This window comes from Artemia sp. Qi Xiang Cuo, chromosome 13 (genome assembly GCF_049724085.1).
Source record: "Artemia sp. Qi Xiang Cuo chromosome 13, ASM4972408v1, whole genome shotgun sequence".
Classification (NCBI taxonomy): Eukaryota; Metazoa; Arthropoda; class Branchiopoda; order Anostraca; family Artemiidae; genus Artemia; species Artemia sp. Qi Xiang Cuo.
Window position 1 is genome coordinate 6,526,153 of NC_142806.1, and position 25,421 is coordinate 6,551,573.

Below are 25,421 nucleotides of genomic sequence, written 5' to 3' on the forward strand. Positions count from 1 at the left end.
ACAATTTCTGTTCGTTTTTGAGTTTGAGTTGAATATCAGTTTAATTTTTGGTACATTATAAGTTCATTATTGGTTTCATTTTTTATTAAGTCTAATATCTGTTTCTTTCAACTTAAATATCAGTCTTTTAATATCTGTTTATCTAAATTATAATTGGGACAATTTCTGTTCGTTTTTGAGTTTTATTTGTATATAAGTTTTTTTTTTTGCACATTATAAGTTCATTATTTTTTTCATTTTTACTAAGTCTAATATCTGTCTCTTTTAACTTTAATAACTGTCTTTTAATATCTGTTTTTTATGTTGTTTTTTGACGACTTCCTAGTTCTTTTATCAAGTAATTTCTGCTCGTTTGGGGTTTGAGTTGAGTATTAGTTTCATTTTTATCCAGTTGTTCCTTTCAACTTTTAGTTCATTATTCCTTATAATTTCTGTTATTTTTTTCTACTCTGCCGAAGACATATCTTCACTCTTTACTTTTTTTTTAAAAAAACTTGTTTTTTTCTATATAATTAACAAAAATGTGTTTTTATTTCTCATGAAGTGTAACATGGTGCGCTACGCTCGAATAATTAATGAACTTAATCATTTTGTGTTTCTCAGCGAAACAAGCTTGTCAGCAGCCACGGCAAATTAAGGGGGGGGGGAGTGAAACAGAGCTCCTCCATAGATTAAAAAACTGTCTTTTTATTTACTTATTCGAAAAAATGGCCCTCCCTAGAAAATACTTTTTTTTTATATCTTCAATAAAAAAAACATTGCCCCCCCTCCACACATTTTTTAGAATTGGCCTTCCTGCTTGTTTCTTACGTTTTTTTTGTTAAAATGTGAAAATCCTATACGCTGATGAATTTTTCGCTTAAATGATTCTCTCTTTTCCAATCTTTTAGCCTGAAACTTTTTTTTTATTAGACTCTAGGAAGAAAGAAGATACGGTTGCGCGCACACACACCTGTTCAAGAGATTTTAGCCGCGCTGCTCTCCAGGCTGCCCTCCGATCAGCTTGTATCCTCCTCTGCTCAGCCGGAGATAAGCATTTCTCATGGTCTTCAAGCTCAATAGTACCCTGGAAATAATTTGAAACAGATTATTGACAGGCAGTGCATAGCCGTAATCAAACAGTATGTGGTCGCGAATTGTAAGTAAAGAATGAGCCGGGCTGTCAACATGAGCCGTGCTATTAGAATGAGCCGTGCTATTAACATGAGCCGTGCTATTAACATGAGCCGTGCTATTAGAATGAGCCGTGCTATTAACATGAGCCGTGCTATTAGAATGAGCCGTGCTATTAGATTGAGCCGTGCTATTAACAAGAGCCATGCTATTAGAATGAACCGTGCTATTAACATGAGCCGTGCTATTAGAATGAGCCGTGCTATTAGAATGAGCCGTGCTATTAACAAGAGCCGTGCTATTAGAATGAGCCATGCTATTAGAATGAACCGTGCTATTAACATGAGCCGTGCTATTAGAATGAGCTGTGCTATTAGAATTAGCCGTGCTATTAGAATGAGCCGTGCTATTAGAATGAGCCGTGCTATTAACATGAGCCGTGCTATTAGAATGAGCCGTGCTATTAGAATGAACCGTGCTATTAACAAGATCCGTGCTATTAGAATGAGCCATGCTATTAGAATGAGCCGTGCTATTAACATGAGCCGTGCTATTAGAATGAGCCGTGCTATTAACATGAGCCATGCTATTAGAATGAGCCGTGCTATTAACATGAGCCGTGCTATTAACAACTAAACCCTAAAAAAGGAACTTTGATATCTTTATATACATAAAAAGAATCTGCTTTTCATGTTAACCCTAATATATAGAATTTATAAAGTTTAAAGTTACTCTTCAAAGGTTAGTAAAATTTAAAAAACCTGAAAAAGTTATTATAACTAGAAAAAAAGAAAGAAACACACACATCGAATCGCTACCTCTTCAGGTTTAAATAGAATTTGACAACCCCCATAAATTAAGCTTAAAAAACTAAGAGGATCCTTTGGTAAAAAACAAAAACAAAAAACAACAAACTTTTATAAGAAAAAAAAAACTATATGAGAATGCAGCAACCCCCCTAACCACCCGCTCTTTGCACTGAAGTACTTCTACTTTATTGACGGAATGATTTAAAATTTAAAACGCATGATTTAAAACGCAATTCAGGATATGTTGAAGCTTTAACTCAAAGAACAGACGGTTTAGGGGGTCGCTGCTCCCCTCATACATAGGATAATTTAATATTCGGTTTTATCTCGGTCTTAACTCTTAATTGAAACCAAATATTTTCTTTTAATCTAATTCATTCTTGTTTTTGATCATATAAAAATGAGATTTATAGAAAAATAAAGAAAATATCTTTACTTCAGAAAAGAAAATATTATTATTCTAACAAAAATTATATTTTCAGTACTAATGCTTCTAATGAAGCTCTGCATGGAGTTTTTGCATTACTGAATCTTTGTTTAGGGACAACTTTACCATCGTGCCCTCTAGACCTTGGCCTAGACCTCGGGTGGTAATTCCTTTTAAGAGAAAGGTTATATAAATTGGTTTTAGATAGTTCTAGATCGATTCACTATAAAGAACTTTTGTTAGGCAATATGTTGGTCTACTTTGGGCTAAAATTTTTGTTTTGTGACATAAACTGGCAGAAATTATGACTCGTCGCGTGATCTCTTTTCTTACTTAATTCGGGGTCAAAGAAGCTCAGAACCAGAATAAACCCTCTCTCGATATTCTGCATATACTGGTTCGATACGATCTTCCCTGAAAATAAAAGCTTCTCGACAAAAATACAAAAAAAAACAAAAAAAAACAACATGTTTTTGTATATAGAGGTTTGAAACTTCCCATCTAATGTACTTCAAACCTATTCAATTAACGATATGATTTTCCTTAAAGTCGCATCCGTTTTTGGGGAGTTCCCCTCCTTTTTTTTAAAGAATTATATAAATTGTTAATAACTTTCGATGGATAAATTTAAAACTAACGAATTTTACATATTTTGAACCAGCTTCAAAAGTATATCAACTTAAAATGTTATGATTATTAAAAAAAAGTTATATATATATATGAATAAAAGTTATATATATATATATATATATATATATATATATATATATATATATATATATATATATATATATATATATATATATATTATATATATATATATATATATATATATATATATATATATATATATATATATATATATATATATATATATATATATATATATATATATATATATATATATATATATATATATATTATTGGGCCGAAAGTTCTGAAATATTGTAAAAGTGGTGGCTTGAGACTTAGTAATATATTATTTATAAGTTAAAATATGAAATATGAACGAAACAGACTTTCGAAATGGCCAGGAACAATATAAAGGGGATAATTTTGTTAAGCACTCCCCATTACCTAATCAACTTAAAATGGCGATTCATCCGCAACTGACAGTTGTTTTTAAACGCGTTTTCAATTTTTCGGTTACTATGGGCTGGAATTCCTTCTTTACTAGGTTTCAACTACTGCTAAAACCATGATTTCCAATCTGCGACCCCCCCCCCCCTTTATGCATGTATCAGCACACATGGCTAGGGAAACTGTACAATGCAGAAAACACGAGGCTTACCTCTCTTTCCATTTGCTTCTTGAGTCGATTAGCTGCTTTTGCAGTCCTTATTACGCCTGGAGTTGTAGGCTTCAAGTCTTCTTCATTGGGTTCATACACTGACTTTTCTACTAAATTCTCAACACTGCAACATAAAAATAGTAAATCCTTAATATAGCTATTATACACAAAGACAAACGCGTAAAGTACACACATCACGAATTTTGGCCAAAATGACACTGAAACATCATGAACACCATGAACTAACACTGAACTAAGCTTGCTAGGCCGGTTACCATTTCCTAATTTCGAGCATATCATTTGATTCTTAGGGCTTTTACCAGGTTGTATTTTTCAGACGCATTAAAATTTTCGTTTACACTTAAAGAGTGACTAAAACAATGACGTGTTTCATTGAAAATGGGATATCTTATTTTGACAATTGGATGCATATAGTGTCTTTTGATATTTTTTTTAGCACCCCCCTTATCATTCGCTGAAATTTTCAACTTAATGACCATGGCCATTGCTGAGATACCGTAGAAAAGCCCCTTTGACAACGTAGTTACACCTAAACTCTTTTGATTTAGTTTAATAGTAGTAATAGTACTACTAGTAGTAGTAGAAGTCGCAGACGCAGTCATGAGTAGTAGCAATCACAAGTATTCACAGTCGCAAGTAGTTGTAGTCGCAGTCACAAGTAGTTGAAGTCGGAAGTAGTCCCGTTCACAGTCACAAGACAGTGCAGTCACACTCGCAAGAAGTTACAGACACTAATTTGATTTGGCTGCGACTAGAATGTTAATTATTAAAAGTCACCTAACCAAATTATCTTTTTTTCATTTTTCACTCCATTGTATAGTTTATGATTTAAAACCTCTTGAATTAGTTGAGCAAAAAAACAGATAGTGAAAGCAGATCATTGAGGAAATCAGATAGGGTCAAATAAATTAAAAACTAAGAATCTCACTGCGATTTTGACAGGAATTGAAAAAAAAAATATGCTAGACTTAGTTTTTGAATTAAAACATATTAAATATATAGTTTAGTATATTTTGTAAATACATAGTATAATATATATATAAATATAATATAGTTTAATATATATTTGATATATAGTTTTTGAATTAAAACATATTAAAAATACAGAATTAAAACAAGTACTGTTAATGCTACATGGTTAAAAAAACGCCATTTAAACTGAAGATCCTAAATATCTAATAACTATAATTTATAATACAATCTTAATATAATATAAATATAATACTTATAAAATTTATAGTTTTCAGATTTTCATACTCCTCTACTGCAGTTTCATTAATTGGTTAAATTTATATATATATATATATATATATATATATATATATATATATATATATATATATAAAGAAAAGAAAAAAGTTTTTTTTTTCATTGTCGCTAATGTTTAAACTCGAACGAGGACATTTCCGATTAGTGGGAATTAGGGTTTTTATTTCTAAACAAACGGGATCTTTTGGGCCACACTGACATTTATATGTTACAGACTGAACTAAGCATTCTGGGCAAGTTGTTATGCCTTATTTTGGAGCATTTTATTTCATTCAAGATGTTTTTTTGTTTCAAGTTTTTCAAAATGCATTATATCTTCTTTTCGTACTCAAAGAAAAGCTAAGACAATGGACTGTTTTATAGTAAAACTGATTTGGCTATGCTTGGCTATGCTATGCTTGGCTATGTTTGGCTAGCTTGGAATGAAGCCTGGGAAGGTTGTTGAGAGGAATTAATTCCGAGTGATTTCATCATTTTCTGCTCAACTGTAAAATTTATAATCCGAAACTTTTTGAAAACCCCCCTGAACCTGAGCATGTTGGGCTAATTATTATTCCCGAGTTTTCTAGCATCCAATTTGATACTCGGGATGTTCAGCGGTTTCTAGCTCTTAAAAATGCATTATATCTTCTTTACATTCAGAATACCAAGGATATCAAAATAAAGCATGCTTGCCCATGGACCCATCTTGGTTCTATTCATAATTAAAACCCACAATTTTCAAAAATTTTCTTTTCTGTTTAAAATATGAAGATTTTAAGGAGGTAACATTTTTTCGTCAGTTTTGCCAGGTTGAACCGTAAAAATAAGTAAGCTAATTTGCTGAATTTGACAACCCTTTTCGTTCGTAAAACTTCAAAGATTAACGATTTGATGATCTTTAAAGACAGCTTCGCTTGCAAAGGAAAACTACGCATTCTTAAGCTGTTGGGTAACATATGTTTTTGGCTAATTTTTCTGGTGATGGCTCACTCAGTTTTCTTTTTAAATTTGGTGCCCGCTGCAACCAAAATTGTATAACTGCATGTGAAGTCATTTTTCATAGAAAACTGAATCCCAAAATTTTCCTAATTTCTTAAGATATATATGGCTGTATTTATCGCTGTGCGAGTTTCCACTCGGCTAATTCAAACGAACAGATCTCCTTTTCACTGTCCTTGGTGCCCTCATAAAGAGACGCCAAGGGATTTTACACAAAAGTGGGTAAGTCTAGGAGTCTAAGTTTTGCGTTCTTTTTATTGGCTGAAATTCTGAAACTCTCTCTCTCACATACACATAACAAAACATAACAAAACAAAAACATAATTAAAGCACATTTTTAACACAGTATAGGAGAGTAAATCTTTTTTTTTTTATCTTTGATGCAGTCTTCTGGTCAACGTTACAATTACAACAAAAAAAGAAAAAAAAGTTATAATGTGTTACCTAAAAAAAAAAAAAAACCTGAATGAATTTTAATGTTGGAGGTGGATATTACCCTTCGAAAAAGGAAAGAAAATAATTCTAAAAGACGATTGAAGATTACCCCCACCCCCCTAAACAATCGAAAAAGGGAAAGAATCCTATTGAGATTTAAGTTTTCAACAGAAATCCTGCAGGGAATTATATGACTTTGATTATAATAATAATTTATTGTTACCCTCTGCACACAACAAAAATGCACTAAAGAGGAAAAAAAGAAAATGAAAAGAAAAACAAAAAAGGCACAGACAAAAATCACGCACAATTCTTGACAACTTAACTTTCAAGCACTGATTCAGCATCCAGTTCCAGTTCCAAAATTTGCATAAGGGTAAACGGATTACCTAATTAGTCCATTCACCTTTTTGACTCCACAAAAATATCTTCAGATAAAAATATCCTCCAATCAGCTAATAACGGGTTTTCCCTATAAAATTACTTAATTCTAATGATGTGTTGTAGGAACTGCAGGTACTTGGCTCTTCGAACTCACTCCCTTCCCCTCGCTCTCCTCTTCTGCACATTCTAAAACTATCACTGAATCAACTCCTCTTTCATTGTCTTCTTCTTGCTTTAGTACATGGGTCAAATATTATAAGATTTCACAACTAGGGACGCTAGGCACTTGATATGAGGCAAGTCAGTGGAAAATCAATATTTCTGTCGCAGCGGTCAGCAAATCTACGTGACAGTTCGTCTATTTTCTGAAAAATCTAAAAAACGCCGTACCGTCGTATAACGTAACTATTACGAGTCTAAATTGGGATACTAAGAAAATACATGCAGAACCTAAAGAACAGCGATCGGATTTGCTTTTTATCAGATGCAGAAAAAAATTTCCAAAGAAGTGTCAAAATAACACATGCGGTGCAAAAAACGCATTATATAGCCGACCAAGGGTTCTCTTATCAAACTGGCCCTTTACCCTGGCGAGAAGACCAAAGATTTTCTTTAGTTTCTTTTCAAAGAAAAAATTATAAGCTACCTAGTGGACCTAATTGAAGTTCCAAATGGAATGCCTAAATACCTAAGTGAACTGGAAGATGAGATGTGGTCAGACCAGCTTGGATTGTATCACTGGAGGCGATCTCCAGTCCACAGACAAGAAACTCTGTTTTAGAAGTGGCAACTGAATCACCGATTTCTTTCATTCCGGAGCAAACAACATCAACAGCGTTCTGGAGTGCCCCAAGATTATCAGCCAAGAGAAGAATGTCATCGGCATAAGACAAGTGACTTGCGTCGATATATGGTTATTAAGTATGGTGGAATCTTTCGAGTAACTAGTCTAATAGTTATTAAATATTGCCGAACTTCGCGTGAATAATGCCGGATTTACTTTGCTTAAATATTGCCGAACAGAACCTTGCTCAACACCACGGCACACACGAATACGATTACTAACAGTACCTGGCAAACGTATCTGGATTGAGGAGTTCTGATACCACTGCCACAGGCAGGTACAACAAATTAATTAACTCTACTTCTAAAGAGAGACAGAATTACTTGGGAATGAAGAATGGAGTCAAAAGCCTTTGAAATATCGATGGCACAAACGTAGAGGTTACGTTTTGCCTTTTTATACCTTTCAAGAATCGCTAGAAAAGTTGTATGGGCGTTCTGATCGCCAAAACCTTCAAGAAAACAAAACTGGTTATAATTAAAAAATTAAATATTATTAGAAACATAAAAATCTATTATTTTTTACCTTTTTCCGAAGTCTGATTCATCTCCTTCATCATCAACAGCAGCCAATCGCGTTATATTCTTTAATTGTTCTTCACTCATTGACGCCACTTTCTTTTCTGAAAGCATAATTGGAAAATGAGAAAATAAGAAAAAAAAATATAAGAAGATTTATTTTTAAAAAAAAGATAGAAGGAAATTAATATTCGAAATATAAACTACACATACAGCCAGGGCTTCCTTACTACCTGAGGGAGTGCAAAAAAGGATTTTAGGGCATATATTTAGCAAGGATTTTGATTCTAATACCTAATATATTACACACATAGGATAATGTTCAAACAAATAAACATATAGTGCATTCTAAATAGGGGGGGGGGGGGCGCAGAGTCGTGAAATAAGGTCAAAAGGAGAAAAAATGTAAAAATGGACAAATGCTGGAAGTCACCATCTAAAAGGATGACTCTAGTATTAAACCAAAGCTAAGGGTAAACTTATGGAAACAGCCTTAAAAGAATATATTCTCTCTTCTTTTTTGTGTGAGGGGGGGGGGTTAGATCTCAAACACAAATAATTAACAGCAAAAAGTATAAAAAGTGAAATATATATGAAATAGTAATATAACATACATATAATAAAAATCCACAACAGACATCTGAAAGGAGCAGGCCAAGATAATTTTCAGAAAATATACCATAATGCACACATCATCCCCTACAATTCCAACCCATCACCCGCTAACGTAGGGAAACACAACCCTTCCTTTTTTCTATTCTGCGCACATACTCAGAATCCCCTTTTTTGTTGCAAAACATTTAATTAAAAAACAGCAGGCAACTTAAATTTGAAACTAAAACTTTCAGTACTCAATATGATTTAAATCCTTCAGTATGGGGGTTCAAGTCGTTGTGTCACCCATCATTTAGTTTTGGACAGGAAACAGTGAGGTGACTTTATAGGCTCAGCCAGAGTCGAGACAGATCTAAAGAGAGCACCTGGAGAAATCTGGGGAAGCAGAGGAGACAGGGGAAATAGGAAGGATGTGCTGATATACCATTGCTGCAAATTTTAAATTTACTCTCGCGTTCGTACTGCAGACTATTGCAATAATAATTATATTAATTAATAATAATTATAATTGATTATAATAATAACCAATTCTTATTGACAACAAAAGAAAACTTTCTGTAAGTCCAGCAGTTTAAGTTGAGCGCGTAGAGTGGATGACCTCAGCCAGAAATAAATTATAAGATATTGTCTTGTTTTCCTATAAGATATAGTTGATGAGTGCAATGCCTTAAAAAATTCTGCTGAAAAGCATCAGACAACTTTCAGAAAAACTAAAAATACGACATTGTCTCTGTGGCAAGGCAATTTCGTATGGTTGTTTTACTAGTAAGAAGAAAGTGAGACTATTTAAATATGTCATTCCTGACATATTCAAAACTGAAATACTAGATTGTCAAGAATGTGAAACAAGTAGTACAAAAATAATATTAAGATTCTTTTTTGCATGTTCATTTACATGAGATTATTATATAAGATAAGATTTATTCGTAATTAATTAATCACACAATGAATACATTCTTCTAATCCCCCAAAGGCTTCTAGGCCTGTAAAAGAGGGGGAATACATACATTTCAATTAAGCACTAAATCAATAGAAGAAAAATGTTAAACACATCAAATATAATTGAATAAATTAAACAGACTCCAATCAATGCTACACGAAAAAAAAAAAAATGTAGGACAATCCAATAAAATAAACCAAAATTCCAAAATATATATTTGAAACCAAGCCACAAAAAAAATTAGACAAACTCAGTGCCCCCCATAACAAACGTTTATAACCCAGGCTATGGTCAGCCGCCTTCCCCCTAAATAATAATAATAAAATTAAAAAAAGTAAATAAAATAAAATAATTAAACATGAAAAATCAACGACATTAAAAAATTTCTAAAAATTCTTTTGAAACTACCAAACGAGTGACATTCTTGGGCTGACTCAGGTAGGCTATTCCAAACGATATGACAAGCAGTTAATAAATTACTGTCAGACCTGACCAATGGAGTAAATAGAATACTAATAGTCCCTGAATTACAAAAATAATGCGAAAACTTGTCAGGTATCAAAGAAGGAGTAGTCTTAAAAGCTGTGGGACCGTTCCCGGGAAGTTGACGAAAAGTGAAACACGCACACGAAATAATGTAGAGAGACTACAAATCAAGGAATGGGCTAGTTGGGTTAGTTGAAGAACGATTTGTTTCCTGTATAAGCTATCTTACCTTATCATATAACTTAGAAAGTGGTTTCATAAAAGAAGAGAAAGTTGACACAAAAGAGAAAGTTGACAAAAAAGAGAAAGTTGACAAAAAAGAAGAGAAAGTTGACAAAAAAGAAGAGAAAGTTGTAGGGCAGTAAGAGACGTATAACTGAACTAAGCAATGGGACAGAATTTTTAAAACTGATCCAGGAAAAATGTGTTTTAGCTTCCTCAAAATTCCAAGGCTCCTAGAGATCTTCATATCCAATATGATGCTTGAATGAAAGGTTTTCATCGAGAAGAAACCGAGAAATTGGACATATCGTTCCTTAGGTCTACTGAGAGAGCCCCTTGAAAGCTGGATATTAGTTAACTCAGAGGAAGCCAGAGAAATACGGGACAAAATTAAAAACTTGACTTAGCAACATTTAGGGCAAGGCCATTTTGCATCAAACCAAAGAACGACTCTCTCAAAAAGGTCAACCAATTTGGGAAGCATCTCAGACTCAGTTCCTACTACAGTACCAATGGTACTGTCATCATTGCTTCTATTTTACACACAGATCAGGATTAAAACCGACATGTAATGAGAATTGTCATCAGGAGCGCCAATTGGGGAGGGCCATTGCCCCTTAAATTGGATTTTTTGGTATTTTCATTAAATAAATTAACAAATTTATACCCCCCCCCCTCTAAATGCTTCTTTTTTTATCTTTGTGTACCATCCAACCGATAGTATCATAAAATGAAGCCTGATCGTGAAGCTTGTTTTTGAGCTGTGAAGCCTGATCGCTTCACAGAAAATACCAATCAATTTAGCCCAGCATAGGGTGAGCTACCCTATCTTTAGATATCCTATGCCCTAAAAACTCAGAGGATTCTTAAAGGTATATTACTTCACTTTACCCAAACCCATCACTTGATGGAGAAAATTTATAGCCCAATATACCCTAGGCTATATTTTACATTAGCACTACTTTTCTTGTTGCTGCTTAAGCAGAATGTGTTGTAAAATGTTAGCACTTGCTGTTTGCTATTAAAGCTTCTACTAAGAAAAAAAAAAGCAGCGGACTGCATATTTATCCATTACATTTAATCTCATTTAGCCTTCAAAAGGATATACGTAAAGAAAAACGAGGATATTTCCCCCCCCCCCAAAAAAAAAAAATCAACCGCCTCAGTTAAAAATAGAAAAATAAAAAACAACCACTAAAATAAAAGACCCCTTTCATGTAACAGCGATAGGGTAACTCAAGGATTTTTTTTCTCGGTCATATACTCTCAGTAAGCTTGTCTATATACATATATATATATATATATATATATATATATATATATATATATATATATATACACACGCCTGTACGTTGTGACCCCCCCCCCCCCAAAAAAAAAAGAAGAAACAACAAACATAATAACCAAGTAAATTTTACATCTAAACTTAAATGAAACTAAATTCAACTGAATAATCAAGTTAAAACCTCATCTATCAATCACGTCCGTCTACGATAAACATAGATCATCCTAAAACCTCATTCAATGCTAAGAAGTTCTTTAACTTACCATATTTAAACTCAGCTAAATAATAAAAACTACAAGACCCAATTCTCACCTTCTTCTTGCCGAAGCTTCTCAACTTCATCAGCACTTAAAAACGCAAATCTCTTGTCTTGTCTTGGCTGCACAGGCGACTTCACCGACTCAATTTCCTTCTCAAAAAATCGTTTCTTTGCACTAAATGTCATTTTACACTTATCAGCCGGTGACTCTTCAACAGGCTGCTTAGCTGGAGTCGCTTGGGTAGACTCAATGGTAGCCCCAATCTCCGTTGGACCTCTCTGATATATTCATAATAAGTTAAACATGAGACATAAATTATAAAAAGAAAGCTTAAAGAAAGCTTGAGTAAAAAATATGCCTGTAATCTCCCAATAACTAAGATTTAAATATAATCATTGTAATGCTACTTTAGACAGCGATGTAATAATAATAACAACACTAAAGTTAAATAAGGTATTCACATAATCCTTGCAGGGTAATGATAACAAAATAATAAAAAAAAGGATAGATCCTTCAGAGCTATCTATGGTACAAATAGCCCCGAATCCACGTTTCAGCTGCTTAGTCTTTTTTAGAAGGACAGGTAGCAGACCTGTCACACAACCTTGCGGTAGCGGGAATCAAACCCCAGACCTGCTATTACCAAGCAGAGTATCAATCCACTGTGGCGCCACGGGGTCGTGTTCATGATAATGGGTTATAATATATTAGGCAATTGTAAAATTTTATCACATCCCAGGTATTTTTCTAATTTTTAGGCCTAGATTATCATACCAAAATTTCATGAAGTTTATATTCCCTGTGAAAACTGCTGTCTTACGACAAGCCTATATATATATATATATATATATATATATATATATATATATATATATATATATATATATATATATAGTCTGAGTAATGTAATAGTTTTGGCCCGATGAATGGGTGGATCTAAGACAAGTGTATATATATATATATATATATATATATATATATATATATATATATATATATATATATATATATATATATATATATATATATATATATATATATATATATATATATATATATATATATATATATAGTCTGAGTAATGTAATAGTTTTGGCCCGATGAATGGGTGGATCTAAGACAAGTGTATATATATATATATATATATATATATATATATATATATATATATATATATATATATATATATTAGTCTTAGATCCGGCCATTCATCGGGCCAAAACTATTACACTCATACTTTTTTTCGGTAATGATTTAGACTTCCCTAAAAAAAAAAAAGTCGTCCCTTTTCAACGATTTTAGACTAATTTTTAACGTATTTTTTTTTACAGAAAAAATAAAAACAAATTTCAAAAATTTAATCCTGTAGCAGGATTAGGTGCAACACAATTCGTCGGACCTAAAAAAAAAAAAAAACTTAACTTGCTCAATTCTAAATTAAGTGGATTTTTAATTAGTTTCCTAAAAAAACTTTACATAAAAATTTGCTAAAATTTTCCGTTGTCTAACTTTTGTAGACTTGTTACGATGAGCGATGGTTTAAATTACTTTAGTGAGACAAAACACTAAACGTAAATGAAGAACATGGGAAAACTTCAATTCTTCGAAATTCGTAAAATAATTATAGAACCTTATGGAATCATGGCCGTCCCTAGCTGAGTGTTTAGCACCCTTTGTCCGTGAGGACGAGGGTTCGAGTCCTCTTGTAGCTAGTTATTTGGTTTGGAACGGAGCTCAGTGGCATGACTCTGTAAGTTCAACCAGAGTCGACCCAGCTTTAAATATGTACATCTAGAAATCCGTGGAAGGTAAACAGGAAGGGTTTGCGAAAGCACAGGATGGCTGACCCCCCATTGTACTTCCCGGCTGAAGGGCCATGAAACGGACATCAGCACGGCCGGTAGGGATTGTAAATTCCAATGCCGTATTCTTTACCTTTACCTTAGCGAATCAAAGGATCCTTTTAACGCCGAGGTACAACTTATTATGCAAATCTTTTCATGACTTGGATGATTTTAAATGAAGTAGATCTTGACGGAATTCCCAAATAAAACTTAACTTCAAATTTTCCTAAAAATTACCATGGCTAAATTTTGCTGAAGTGTTAACGAGCCTGATTGCAAATTAGTTTGATATTACAAAATATTAAGTTTATAGAATCTCAATTTGAATGGTTCTCTGATTGGAGTATTTTAATGGGAGGTCGAGAAAACGATTTTTTTTTTTTTTTTTTAATGCGGGTGGTAACCCTTATAAATTGTTAATTGGCTCATTACTGCTATTTTATTACCAAACTTTCGCTTTAATATAATGTGACTTTTAACCTAGCTTGCATTGCTACTACAGTAGAAACTAAAAACAAATAAAATAACTGAAAATTAATCAGTCTAGAATATGGTCAGGTGTACCACAAGAAGGATGGTCACCATAACATTCGTCCAAACATCCTCTCTTTACTTTTTTTTTTTTTTAGAAGTCCCAATATAAGACAAGTCCAGACCCAGTCGAGTATTCATCAAGTAAACTTAGCACCCATTTAAATCCCAAGTCCCCTGAAATGTGAGCTTTTCATTCTTATTCTTTTAAAATTATGCGTGGCGGGAGGGGTGTTGGTCCGCCAGCACAACCAGTGATTCTGGACTGGCTTTAGAGCACTAGTTCCTAGCTTGATGCACGGAGGATAAATATTAGTTATGCAAAAAAGCCAAAAGTTGTCCACCCTCCTCCACCCCCCTCTTCATCTCGGAGCGTTACTTTTTCCATCACGTGAGGCAAATTTCGTGCTACACATGACGCATGCCATGTGATATCCACAATTTCAAAAAAGAGCAACCCCTTGCAGCAAAAAGTTAACAAAGCCCTTACCTGTTCCCCAGGATCTTCATCATCAGTTAGTGCCTGTGAATCATAGCTAGGAATAGGAGAAGTAGATGAATAGAGCTCCCCCGCAAAGCCGTCCATATTAGCATCATTTAATTGACGTGTATTTTCGTGCAAAGGCTGGAAAGAGCAGACGGAACAAACGTGAAAAAGCATGCACAAACACAGAAGCAAGAACGGCAAAAAGGATAAAATCACACAAAAAGCAAAAGAAGAGAAAAGAACCATTTCCAAAAGAGAAATTTTATAATCGCTAAAGCCGGATATGACGGTAAAAGGGGTTTAGAATAAGGTGGCTCAGCCTATGCAGAGTCACTTAATGGCCCTTCATTCATTATGTTAAATTAAGCCGATCTACAAAAATGAACTTACCTAGCAAACACAGTTTTTTATTTCTCCGTTAATGTTAATTTACAAATTAAAAATTACTGATTATTACAGTAATTCAGAACTCGGGGTTATTCACATGTTACTTCACTAATTAAATGCGATTGTCTTTCTCTTAAGTAATGAACTATTCGTAATCTTAGTAACTATCACTTCTATTACTCAGGCTCAAACAACTCTAATACGACTAGACTCAACAAAAGAGTGACAGAAAGTAAATTGCAAGTTTAACGTAACTAGTAATATAAATTTAACATGCTTTGAAGCATATTTAAAGAAACAAAACTTATTTCCAGTGAACTGAAATTCATATCTTATACGGAGGTTAGTGGAACTAATAATTAAGGGGATAAGGCATGTGGCTCCAAGGAATCTCCCATGTATGCGACGTATTTCAATTAGAAACTAAAGACAAGATAAATCTGCAGTAGCAAAAGCTACAAAAACCTCTATTATACCCCATCTAAAAAAAAAAAAAAAAAAAAAAAAAAAAAAAAAAACATACTCATACACTACTATAATTACAAAGATATAAAATACACAAGGCATAGTTCACATCAATAAATAGTTCTTGAGCAGCTGTAGTTTAAAAGACTGAGATTGCATGCGACTAATAGCAGAGTGTAGGATATTTTACGATTTCTGCTGATGTTAACAATCAATGCAGCAGAAAAAATAACATTCTTGAGGCATTCAATTCAAGACAGCAGGGATTAAATTCAATTAAAATTTATTCGATTTCAGGAAGGGGGGATGTACCGTCAATGAATCTATCATGCATGCCACTTAATTCAACTGCAAAACTTAAGACAAGAAAAGTCTCCAGTACCAAAGACGACAAAAGCTTCTATTATACCCAGGGCCGTATCCAGGTTTTTGTTTCGGAGGAGAAGGGGGCTACAATGTTTTTTTTTTTTTTTTTTTTTTTTTTTTTTTTTTTTTAACACATAAGAAAGAGAAAATATACGAGTTTTTGCCACGTTTTTACGAGCCAGGCAAACATTTCGTAGGGACGTGGTTCAACCCCCCCCCCCGTGAATCAGCCTTGATTATGCAGCACTTCAAAAAAATGTCCGGTATGCTACAATCAGTCACTCTGGAGGAGGGGAGTTGCCCCGACCCCCCTCAGCACCCTTCGTTATGGTGATGCATACACTATGTTAGATATAATCTAAATCAAATGAAAAATATATAATACACAACAATAAACGAGTTTTGAGCAATAGCAGTTTTAAGAGGCAAGGCTGAATAACAACTGAAATTTCAAGTTCAATAGGTTTTAAATTTAAAGAGACACATAACAGAACACTTTAACAGAATACTTTGTGCATTTGTGCACGTTGAGGCTGAGGCCCTTAATAATACCAGACTCTCTATATATCTACTACATTTAAGTCTCTTCTATTTTTCAGCCTCCACTTATTTAACCCAAAATCTCCTCCACTTTCGCACCTTGAAGTTTGAATTTCAAGAACAATAAATAGATACAAAATAAATATTATCTATTGGTTTTTGTTTTACATTCTTTTTTAAGGAAATGAGACACTGGTATAATCCCAGTTTCTGCCAAAGTGTCAATGCCCTAGCACACGCAATTCCAGGGGAACATTCAATAGCACACACTGTTTGCAACTTTATGATTACGCAGATGTTACCAATCGATGCAGCACGAACATCATTTATGCAGGAAAAAAGTTTGTATATAGAAGTAATTGTATTTTGAATTCGGACCGTTAAGCGGATACATGCAAAAATTGATAACATCAAAAATAAACACATAGAAACACAATAATAGAAAATAATATTGTAAGCCAGGTCAAGTAGTAATGAACAAGTAGAGGGCATTGCTACCAAATAGGATACATTTAAATCATTTGAAAGGGTATTTATGCATTGAATTCTCCAAATTGGCGATTTTTTTTAAAGCGAATTTGTTTGATGAAATGCACATTTTCATTCGAGAAGTGCTTTTGGCACATTTTCGCTTTTATATCTATACTGTCTTATACTTATAACTGGCAACACTGAAGGATAGTTTAATATTACAGTAAACTAAATCCAAGCAAATATCATTCAAGATTATAAGTTTACTGTGTTAGGATACCAGGATTGAATGCATTGTTTTTTGCTTTTTTTTTTTATAAAATCAATAAAAATCTGCCAGTTCATTTTACTATGCGAAATACAATAAACATGGACAACAAATATATTTCACGAAATTCTAAATCCGTATAGCGAACAATACTGCAACTACTAACAGTTCATTGCAATAGCAAGCGGTCTGAAGCCACCATAGCTGATTATACTCCTCAATCCCGATTTGTTAGAAGCTTCACTCTTTACTAACTCAAAGCCAGTCATTCAAACGGATGTCCATAACAATTTTTAGACAATTCCTCTGAAAAACATGTAGCATACCTTCTTCAGACGCCTGGACGCTTCTTCAAGTGCCTAAAATCACAAGGAGCGAGGTGAGGGCTGTGTGTCGGGCATTGTTAAGAATGACAACAATGCTTTTTGTGAGCATTCTTCATAACCTGCTCTGTACTGGGCGGCCCATTTCGATAGATAAATCGCAATACACTTCTTTATCCATTGTTGGACCTCACGGCGTTGTTAAGAATGACAACAATGCTTTTCGTGAGCATTCTTCATAACCTGCTCTGTACTGGGCGGCCCATTTCCATAGATACATCGCAATACACTTCTTTATCCATTGTTGGACCTCACGGCGTTGTTAAGAATGACAACAACGCATTTTGTGAGCATTCTTCATAACCTGCTCTGTACTGGGCGGCCCATTTCGATAGATAAATCGCAATACACTTCTTTATCCATTGTTGGACCTCACGACGTTGTTAAGAATGACAACAATGCTTTTCGTGAGCATTCTTCATAACCTGCTCTGTACTGGGCGGCCCATTTCCATAGATAAATCGCAATACACTTCTTTATCAATTGTTGGAACTCACGGCTTTGTTAAGAATGACAACAACGCGTTTTGTGAGCATTCTTCATAACCTGCTCTGTACTGGGCAGCCCATTTCGATCGATAAATCGCAATACACTTCTCTATCCATTGTTGGACCTCACGGCGTTGTCAAGAATGACAACAACGCCTTTTGTGAGCATTCTTCATAACCTGCTCTGTACTGGGCGGCCCATTTCGATAGATAAATCGCAATACACTTCTCTATCCATTGTTGGACCTCATGGCGTTGTCAAGAATGACAACAACGCCTTTTGTGAGCATTCTTCATAACCTGCTCTATACTGGGCGGCCCATTTCCATAGATACATCGCAATACACTTCTTTATCCATTGTTGGACCTCACGGCGAAAAATCAGTCAGCAAATTGCCATTTCTGTCCCAAAACACTGTCGACATGAAATTCTGATGTACAAAGTATTGTTTGGGTTTAACTTTTGCGGGAAGAAAAGCGCGCCACCATTCTATCGATTACTGTTTGGTTTCAGAGGCATCATAAGCAACCAAAGATTCATCACCTTTTCTTCACAAACTTCACAAATATATCAGTAAATGTCAATTACTTTAATATTTCTTACATTCAAAAAATCAATCACCGATCGAGTTAACCGGCGGGATTTTCTATCAGCTGAACCATCGCAACCTAATTAGGAACAAACCACGGCCCATAGTAACCAAAAATCAAAAAACGCACAAAAAATAAAATAAAAAAGCCATTTCGAGCTGATTCAGGAATTGTAACTATTATCTAAATTGATCTTAATAGTAAAATTTTATTTTGAAAACTAATTTAAGGGAATTTCGAAAAATAGCTTGAAACCCCAAAAAACCCCTACACCATTAGAATCGACATGGCCGAAACCCTAGTCAGGAAAATAAAATTAAGCACTTAATAAAATTTTAGTAAATTTATAGTAAGTGCTTAATAAAATTCAGCACTTACAACGGTGACATTTCATTCTGCTTGACACTGAGTAACTGTCACTTGTGGGCAGAACTACAATCGCAGCGCAACCACAGAGCATAATAAAAAGGGATCTTACTTTCCAAACATGCATCGTAAAAGTCAACACCCAGAACATGTAATTTACTAAATAAAAGCGAAAAAAACTGTAAACATTATACCAAAAAAAAAACGACAAATAAAACAGAAAAACAACATTAAGAAAATGTAGAGCATGAAGCCGCCATTTCGGGTTAGCATACTTATAGAAACCATTAAATAATTTTATTTAATGTTTTTTTATTGTTTCATATTTTTTTATACATTTTTTTTTAGTATTTTTTTTTCCATGACCACACTGCCTTTTCTATGACGAAATCAATAAGAGTTCCAAACAGGGATAGGTTCTTTTATTAGACAGTGAAACAAAAATATAAACAAATACTCTAAATATTTCGATGACACAGTCGGTCATCATCATCAGTAGTGTTACCGGTCCATGGACCGGTAACTTGCTTAGAACCTGAAGTGATTATTTTGTTTAGTATAAATTCAGTTTGTTTTAATTTTGATGTTTCAGTAACTCTACTGATGATGATGACCGACTGTGTCATCGAAATATTTAGAGTATTTGTTTATATTTTTGTTTCACTGTCTAATAAAAGGACCTATCCCTATTTGGAACTCTTATTGATTTCGTTAATTTTATTTAATGGTTGAATATAATTTTATTAACAATTCTATTTATAATTTATTTGTTTGGTGACACGCACACAAAAATAAATACATTTCACTCCAAATCCACTACATAAACTACGCTCCACTCCACTCTTGACTAAAATACACTACACTCCACTTCAAATCTAAAAGAAAACGCAAAAAGGATAATCTTTATTATTACACTGTATAACAAAGGAACAGAGGCAGGCGAAAGAAAATTTTAAAATACATGTTAAAACTAATATATAAAAAATAGGAAGAGATCTTCGCCCACATGAGGTTGACAGAGCTGTTCGATTCTGAATATTTAAAATGTCCATCCGGAAAAGTATAGGCAAGTGATTCCAATAGAGAAAACCCATTTTTTCTCCTCCATTTTTTGGTCCCATTTCAAAGGAATCTTTATCAAATCTGATGAATAACTTACATTGCGGTGACACCCTAAAAGTAATATAAGGAAGTCTCGAAGAAGAAGAATGAACAAATATACAAAAGACAACAATAGCCAACTTACCTTGGCTATTGATATTTGAGCCAAAGAGTATGGGTAACTTCTAAAAGTGGGAACTGGCGCTAGCGTTGACAAAAAAACTAACAACGCCATCTAGCATTTGGCGACACTTGGCCTTTTTTCAGTGTAATAATAAGAATAAATAATTTAAATAATGTAATTAGAAAAATTAGAGTAGTTATAAGTGTCTTATGTCGACGACAGAAAAACGAATACAAAGCTTGAAAAAATGCTAAGAGTCGTCAAACACTACATGGAGTTGATAGTTTTTAGTCGACTAGTTTCGACTCTAATAAGTTGCCCATACTCTTTGATCTGGGCTTTAAATACGGTTCACAACCAACGATTTTAGCAGGACATGTACCATGCCATCTTCAGGTCTGTTTGAAATCATATGTTCCTGGTTGGTGAAGCAAGTGAGTGGGTCCGGGGGCTATACAAATCAGGCAATTAAAAAAAATAGTCCCCCTGCATTCCATACTCAAGTTATAATTGTGAAAAATAATATATAGAATTATGACTCCACTGAATAAAGCTGAAAAACTGAAAATATAGTCAGCCATCCAGAAATATTTTGGATTCGAACAAGCCTGAATATGACATGGCACAGCTGTGGCCTTAAAAAGATCGATTGCGAGCCGTATTTTGAAGCCTCAATAATAAATATTAAGCCAGAATAACACCTGATTTTACGCCAAGTCTGTAGGAAAAAACTATATTTTACTGTTCCACATTTTTGTAAAAGTTGGGCATGTAAAATTTTAAGATGCATTCTAATGATAGCTTGGTGAAAAGTAGTTGGAAACAACCAATACTACGTCTACTATTAAGAATTCACCGCAGCATCAAGCTACCTGAGTCCAACACAGCTACGTACGCTCCTCCTCCACCCCAATCTTCACTCCCACCCATAGAGTCACGATTTCCTTCAAATCCTTGTTTATGACCCCCTTCCGCCTTTTGGGGTAACCTGCTTTATATTTGCGTTTCATCTGGCCAAGGCCCCGATGAAATTACGTTTCATCTGGTCAATGGATGACATAAGATGTCATCCTTAAAACGTCGTCTTACCATCTTACCCTTTCTTTTCTTAAAGCGTTAGAAAATGGGATCGAACCATATTTTTCGTACAGCTTACGGTGTAAATGTACGACCATTCCACTACATAAATGACACGTTAAGAAAACAATTCTTACTTCATCATATGCAAAATAATCCTAGTAGACATATTTTGCAATGGGAGAACCTTTATCATCACTTCTTTCACTGTTATACAATTTTTCTTTAACAAAATTATGAAAAATAAACAGATTTGACAGCATTTATCCGTTTTCAAAGAGTCCATATGTGAAAGTTGAACACCATCACTGCTATCTACCGAAAACAAGCTATCTACATAAAAGGCAAATATTGATAAATATGGTTAAGTTAGATTAGCTAGATGGCTCTTGGGTGTTTGTTTTAAAAACGATTTTTAAGACTTGGACAATCGACGTAAATATTGAAAAATGTGATTGTAAAACTGGAAATACAGTGAAAGAACTGAAGATAAAGGTTTTCCCCCTGGAAAATGTGTTAATTAGGATTATTTTGTATATTATGAAGCAAGAATTGTTTTCTTAACATATCTCCTTGTGTAGTGGAATGGTCACACATTTACACCTAGCTTACTATTTGAGGTCAGTCAAATGATGAGTACATTCAAGGAAAAAGCTCAGTATTTTGACAGTAAAAGAAAAACGATAAAACAAAGCAGAATGTCATTTTTAATTAGCAGTAGCAATTCATTCAAAAGTAAGTGATGAATATGATAATTTAGGTGTACAGGAAGAGAAAGATAAATAGGTACTTTATCTGTTTTTTTGTCTTTGTTATTTTATCTTTACTACTTTTTTACCTTTGGAGAAATGTAGATGTCCACACAACTCACCATTGCCCCCTTTTGACAAAAGTGTGAAACAGTATAATAGTTATTGTCCCTTTTGGCAAAAACGATTTTATACCAAAGACATATATGATCTTATATCATGGGCATTACAATACAAATTGAAATAAAAAAATAACATGGTCACAATTTATTTGAAAGAGGAACTTAAAAATTTCTGCTGTGCCCTATTACCAAAAGTATGTCTCAGGAAATTAACCGTTTTCTTAAAGTATATAAAAATATATCTATTTCCCTTAAAAAAAAAGGAAAAAAAGTCTTCACTAGTGCTTAAACAGAGTGGTTTCAAAAATTTAAAACTTTTGTCAATTTGTTTATTTAATAATTGTTTTTTAATATATTTATTTATTTATTAAATATATTTATTTACTTATCAAATATATTTATTTTCTAAAAAACTTGATCAAAACAAAACTAAATGTTCGATCAAATGGCGTAGGATTTAATTTACGAAAAAAAATTCAACTCCTATCATTTAAAATTAAAAAGAAAGAAAACAAGGGTAAAAACAAAAAAAGGTAGGGTAGCTCACCATGCAAGGGGGTAGGTTTAACATGCAATCCATGCTCCATATCCTTCATGTGCAATTTCCACATACATTTCATCCAAATAAACAAAACCACCGCAAGTTGCTTAAGTTTTGCAACTTGGATTATTCCACAATACACTACACCAATAGACAACGCTAGGTTGCAACACAAAAAAGTCACTTAATTTCTTATAAAAAGTGAAATATTTGCATAAACTGCGTCGGTATGTTAGTGTTCGCTTGCCAACATTCAGCCAGCTACATTGTATGACCGCTTTTCACGCTATCTACGCATCTTCCATTGAGTGAGCGTCTATTGGCATCAAATAATGTTCTTTTTCGGGTATTATTTGCCCCTCTTTTGCACCTTTCATTACCAATGTGGCAAAAGATGTAATTCTTGCCGGAATGCTACATTTGGTAGCATTCCGAAAATGAATATTTTACTAATCGATTCTATTTTTTTTTATTGTGGATAAAAAAAACGAAAACAAATCTTTTCTCTATATATCAATAAATACTAATAAAAAATGGCACGAGAAAACTTTTTCACAAGGTTGCCATCAAAGACGAGGTAGAAAAAAAACTTTTAATTCAATTTAATTTTTGTTTATTCAAAAAAACTTTACAACATACATAGGAACATAGCAATCTGGGCAGCCTAAGGGCCTGACTCAAGACTGTCCAAAGGGGCAGTTCAGTACATACAAAAACAAATTTACCCTCATTGAAAACATACAGGCTGCTGTAACTTACCACTTAGTGTCCACAGGGTAAGACAGGATTGTGAACTCAACCTCTTTAAGTAGATCAATAAAATGCACATCAAACACAACCAAGCGTGCAACAGTGTAAGTAATCGCATCTCGGACTATACTTTCTTTAATAATTAATCATTCATATAGTGGGCAAAAGGAAAGGAATGGAAAAAACGTGTACATGTTGTGTTAAATAATAACAAATGAGTTAGCGCCCACCAAAAATTAAATTTTGTTAAAAAGTGTCACCGTTAGAGATAAAATCGCGGCGTTTTTAAAGGTTTGCCGTAAAATCAATTTTAGGTGCAGTCTAGAGTGGCCAAACTCGCGTCCAAAACACGATTACGTGATTACGCTACTGGGGAACAGGGTTGCCACCACGGTCAGTTCCTAAAGTGATACAATTGCCCAAATTTGCGTGCTAAACAGCGATTTTCGGTGCTACAGCAAATAAATTGACTGTAATAGTGCTAAAATAGCACTTTCGTGCTATAAGCAGCAATACTGAGCACGTGCTACAGTGCTACATATAATGAAAGTGCTAAAAGAGCACATAGGTGGTAACCCTGTTAGAAATAGCCATGACAGAATGCTGGACAATCATAAAAAAGGAACAAAAAAGCTAAAATTCGACGTACCGTACTAGAAGTTTGAGGAGCAAGAGTGTGCTTAGACATGACAATGGTCGTAGTTTTACATTCAGGGGGACGATTCGGTCCAGGCGACTTGGGGAGAAGTGCTTCTGCTGCCTGGACAGCTCCAAGGACTTTTTCTGATGTTTCATTCTGCTCTTGAAGGCCTAGTCTTTGATCTGGACCATTGGAAATCATACTTGTAGGGGAATTCTATAGAAAAAATATAGGAGATTATTTAGGGATGTCGGTGTCAAAACTAAAGAAGGTCTGTGGGTGAACTTTTTTTATCCCCCACAAAATGCCAAAAAAAGAAGAAACATCATATTAAACATCGAATAAAAATATCGTACTTAGGGTTCATCGGATCTGAAACTTAGGCAAAGGAACTTCTACATATAAACGTCGTAAAATTGAACGTTAAAAAAGCGAAGTGGACATAATAAGCGAATAAAAACGAAGCAATTAATAAGCGAATAAAAACGAAGATGACACAAAAAACGAAGAGGACTTAATAACAAAAGAAAAGAAATAGCGTTTATAAAAACTTTGAGAAAACTTTGAAGAAAAGAAAAAGAATAAAGAAAGAGAAAAAAGCAAAAAAGGAAGAAAAAGAAAACTTTGAAGAAATGAAAACTTTGAGAAAAGAAATAGCGTTTGTAAAGCGTTTCTACATATAAACGTCGTAAAATTGAAAGCGAAGTGGACAAAATAAGCGAATAAAAACAAGAGTACATAAGCGAATAAAAACAAGAGGACGTAAGCGAATAAAAACAAGAGGACATAAGCGAATAAAAACGAAGTGAATAATAAGCGAATGAAGACGAAAATGTCACAAAAAACGAAGATGACACAAAAAAACGAAAAGGACTTGATAAGAAAATAAAGAAATAGCGTTTGTAAAAATTTAATAAAATAAGTTAGAATAGAAAAATAGAATAGAATACCAAGAATAGCGTTTGTTCAACAAAAGAATTCCTATAAATATAGTTTAAGGGCAGCAGGTTGGGTGGAAGTGTCGTCATAAAAATGAAAGATGACTCACTTTTTTTAAAGATGAGCTGTTTTTAGAATAGTTTTGTTTCCAATTCTTAATGCTCATAATATCGCCTTTTCACATTCATTCTTATTTAGTTACCATACGGAGGTATAACTACCCCTTCTACTTCCTACTGTGTTATAAGTCATGATTTTTATTTGAAGGACTAATTTTCCAAAAATTAATTT

General features: G+C 33.8%; 1 protein-coding gene across 5 annotated transcripts in view; it reads right to left on the reverse strand.

The window, feature by feature from the left end:
* scrib (scribble planar cell polarity protein) overlaps positions 1–25,421 on the reverse strand; it is a 214,732-nt gene that overhangs the window by 26,244 nt on the left and 163,067 nt on the right. For 3 of the 5 annotated variants that reach the window (XM_089098677.1, XM_089098678.1, XM_089098676.1), the window contains 6 exons: positions 24,201–24,407; positions 14,766–14,900; positions 11,953–12,178; positions 8,100–8,196; positions 3,641–3,764; positions 953–1,066 (listed from right to left, as the gene is read on the reverse strand). In XM_089098677.1, the coding sequence (XP_088954803.1) occupies positions 953–1,066; positions 3,641–3,764; positions 8,100–8,196; positions 11,953–12,178; positions 14,766–14,900; positions 24,201–24,407 (903 nt within the window). Of the gene's footprint in view, positions 1–952; positions 1,067–3,640; positions 3,765–8,099; positions 8,197–11,952; positions 12,179–14,765; positions 14,901–19,991; positions 20,261–24,200; positions 24,408–25,421 lie in introns of those variants that run through there. The other 2 variants (XM_089098679.1, XM_089098681.1) reach the window with 2 other exon arrangements.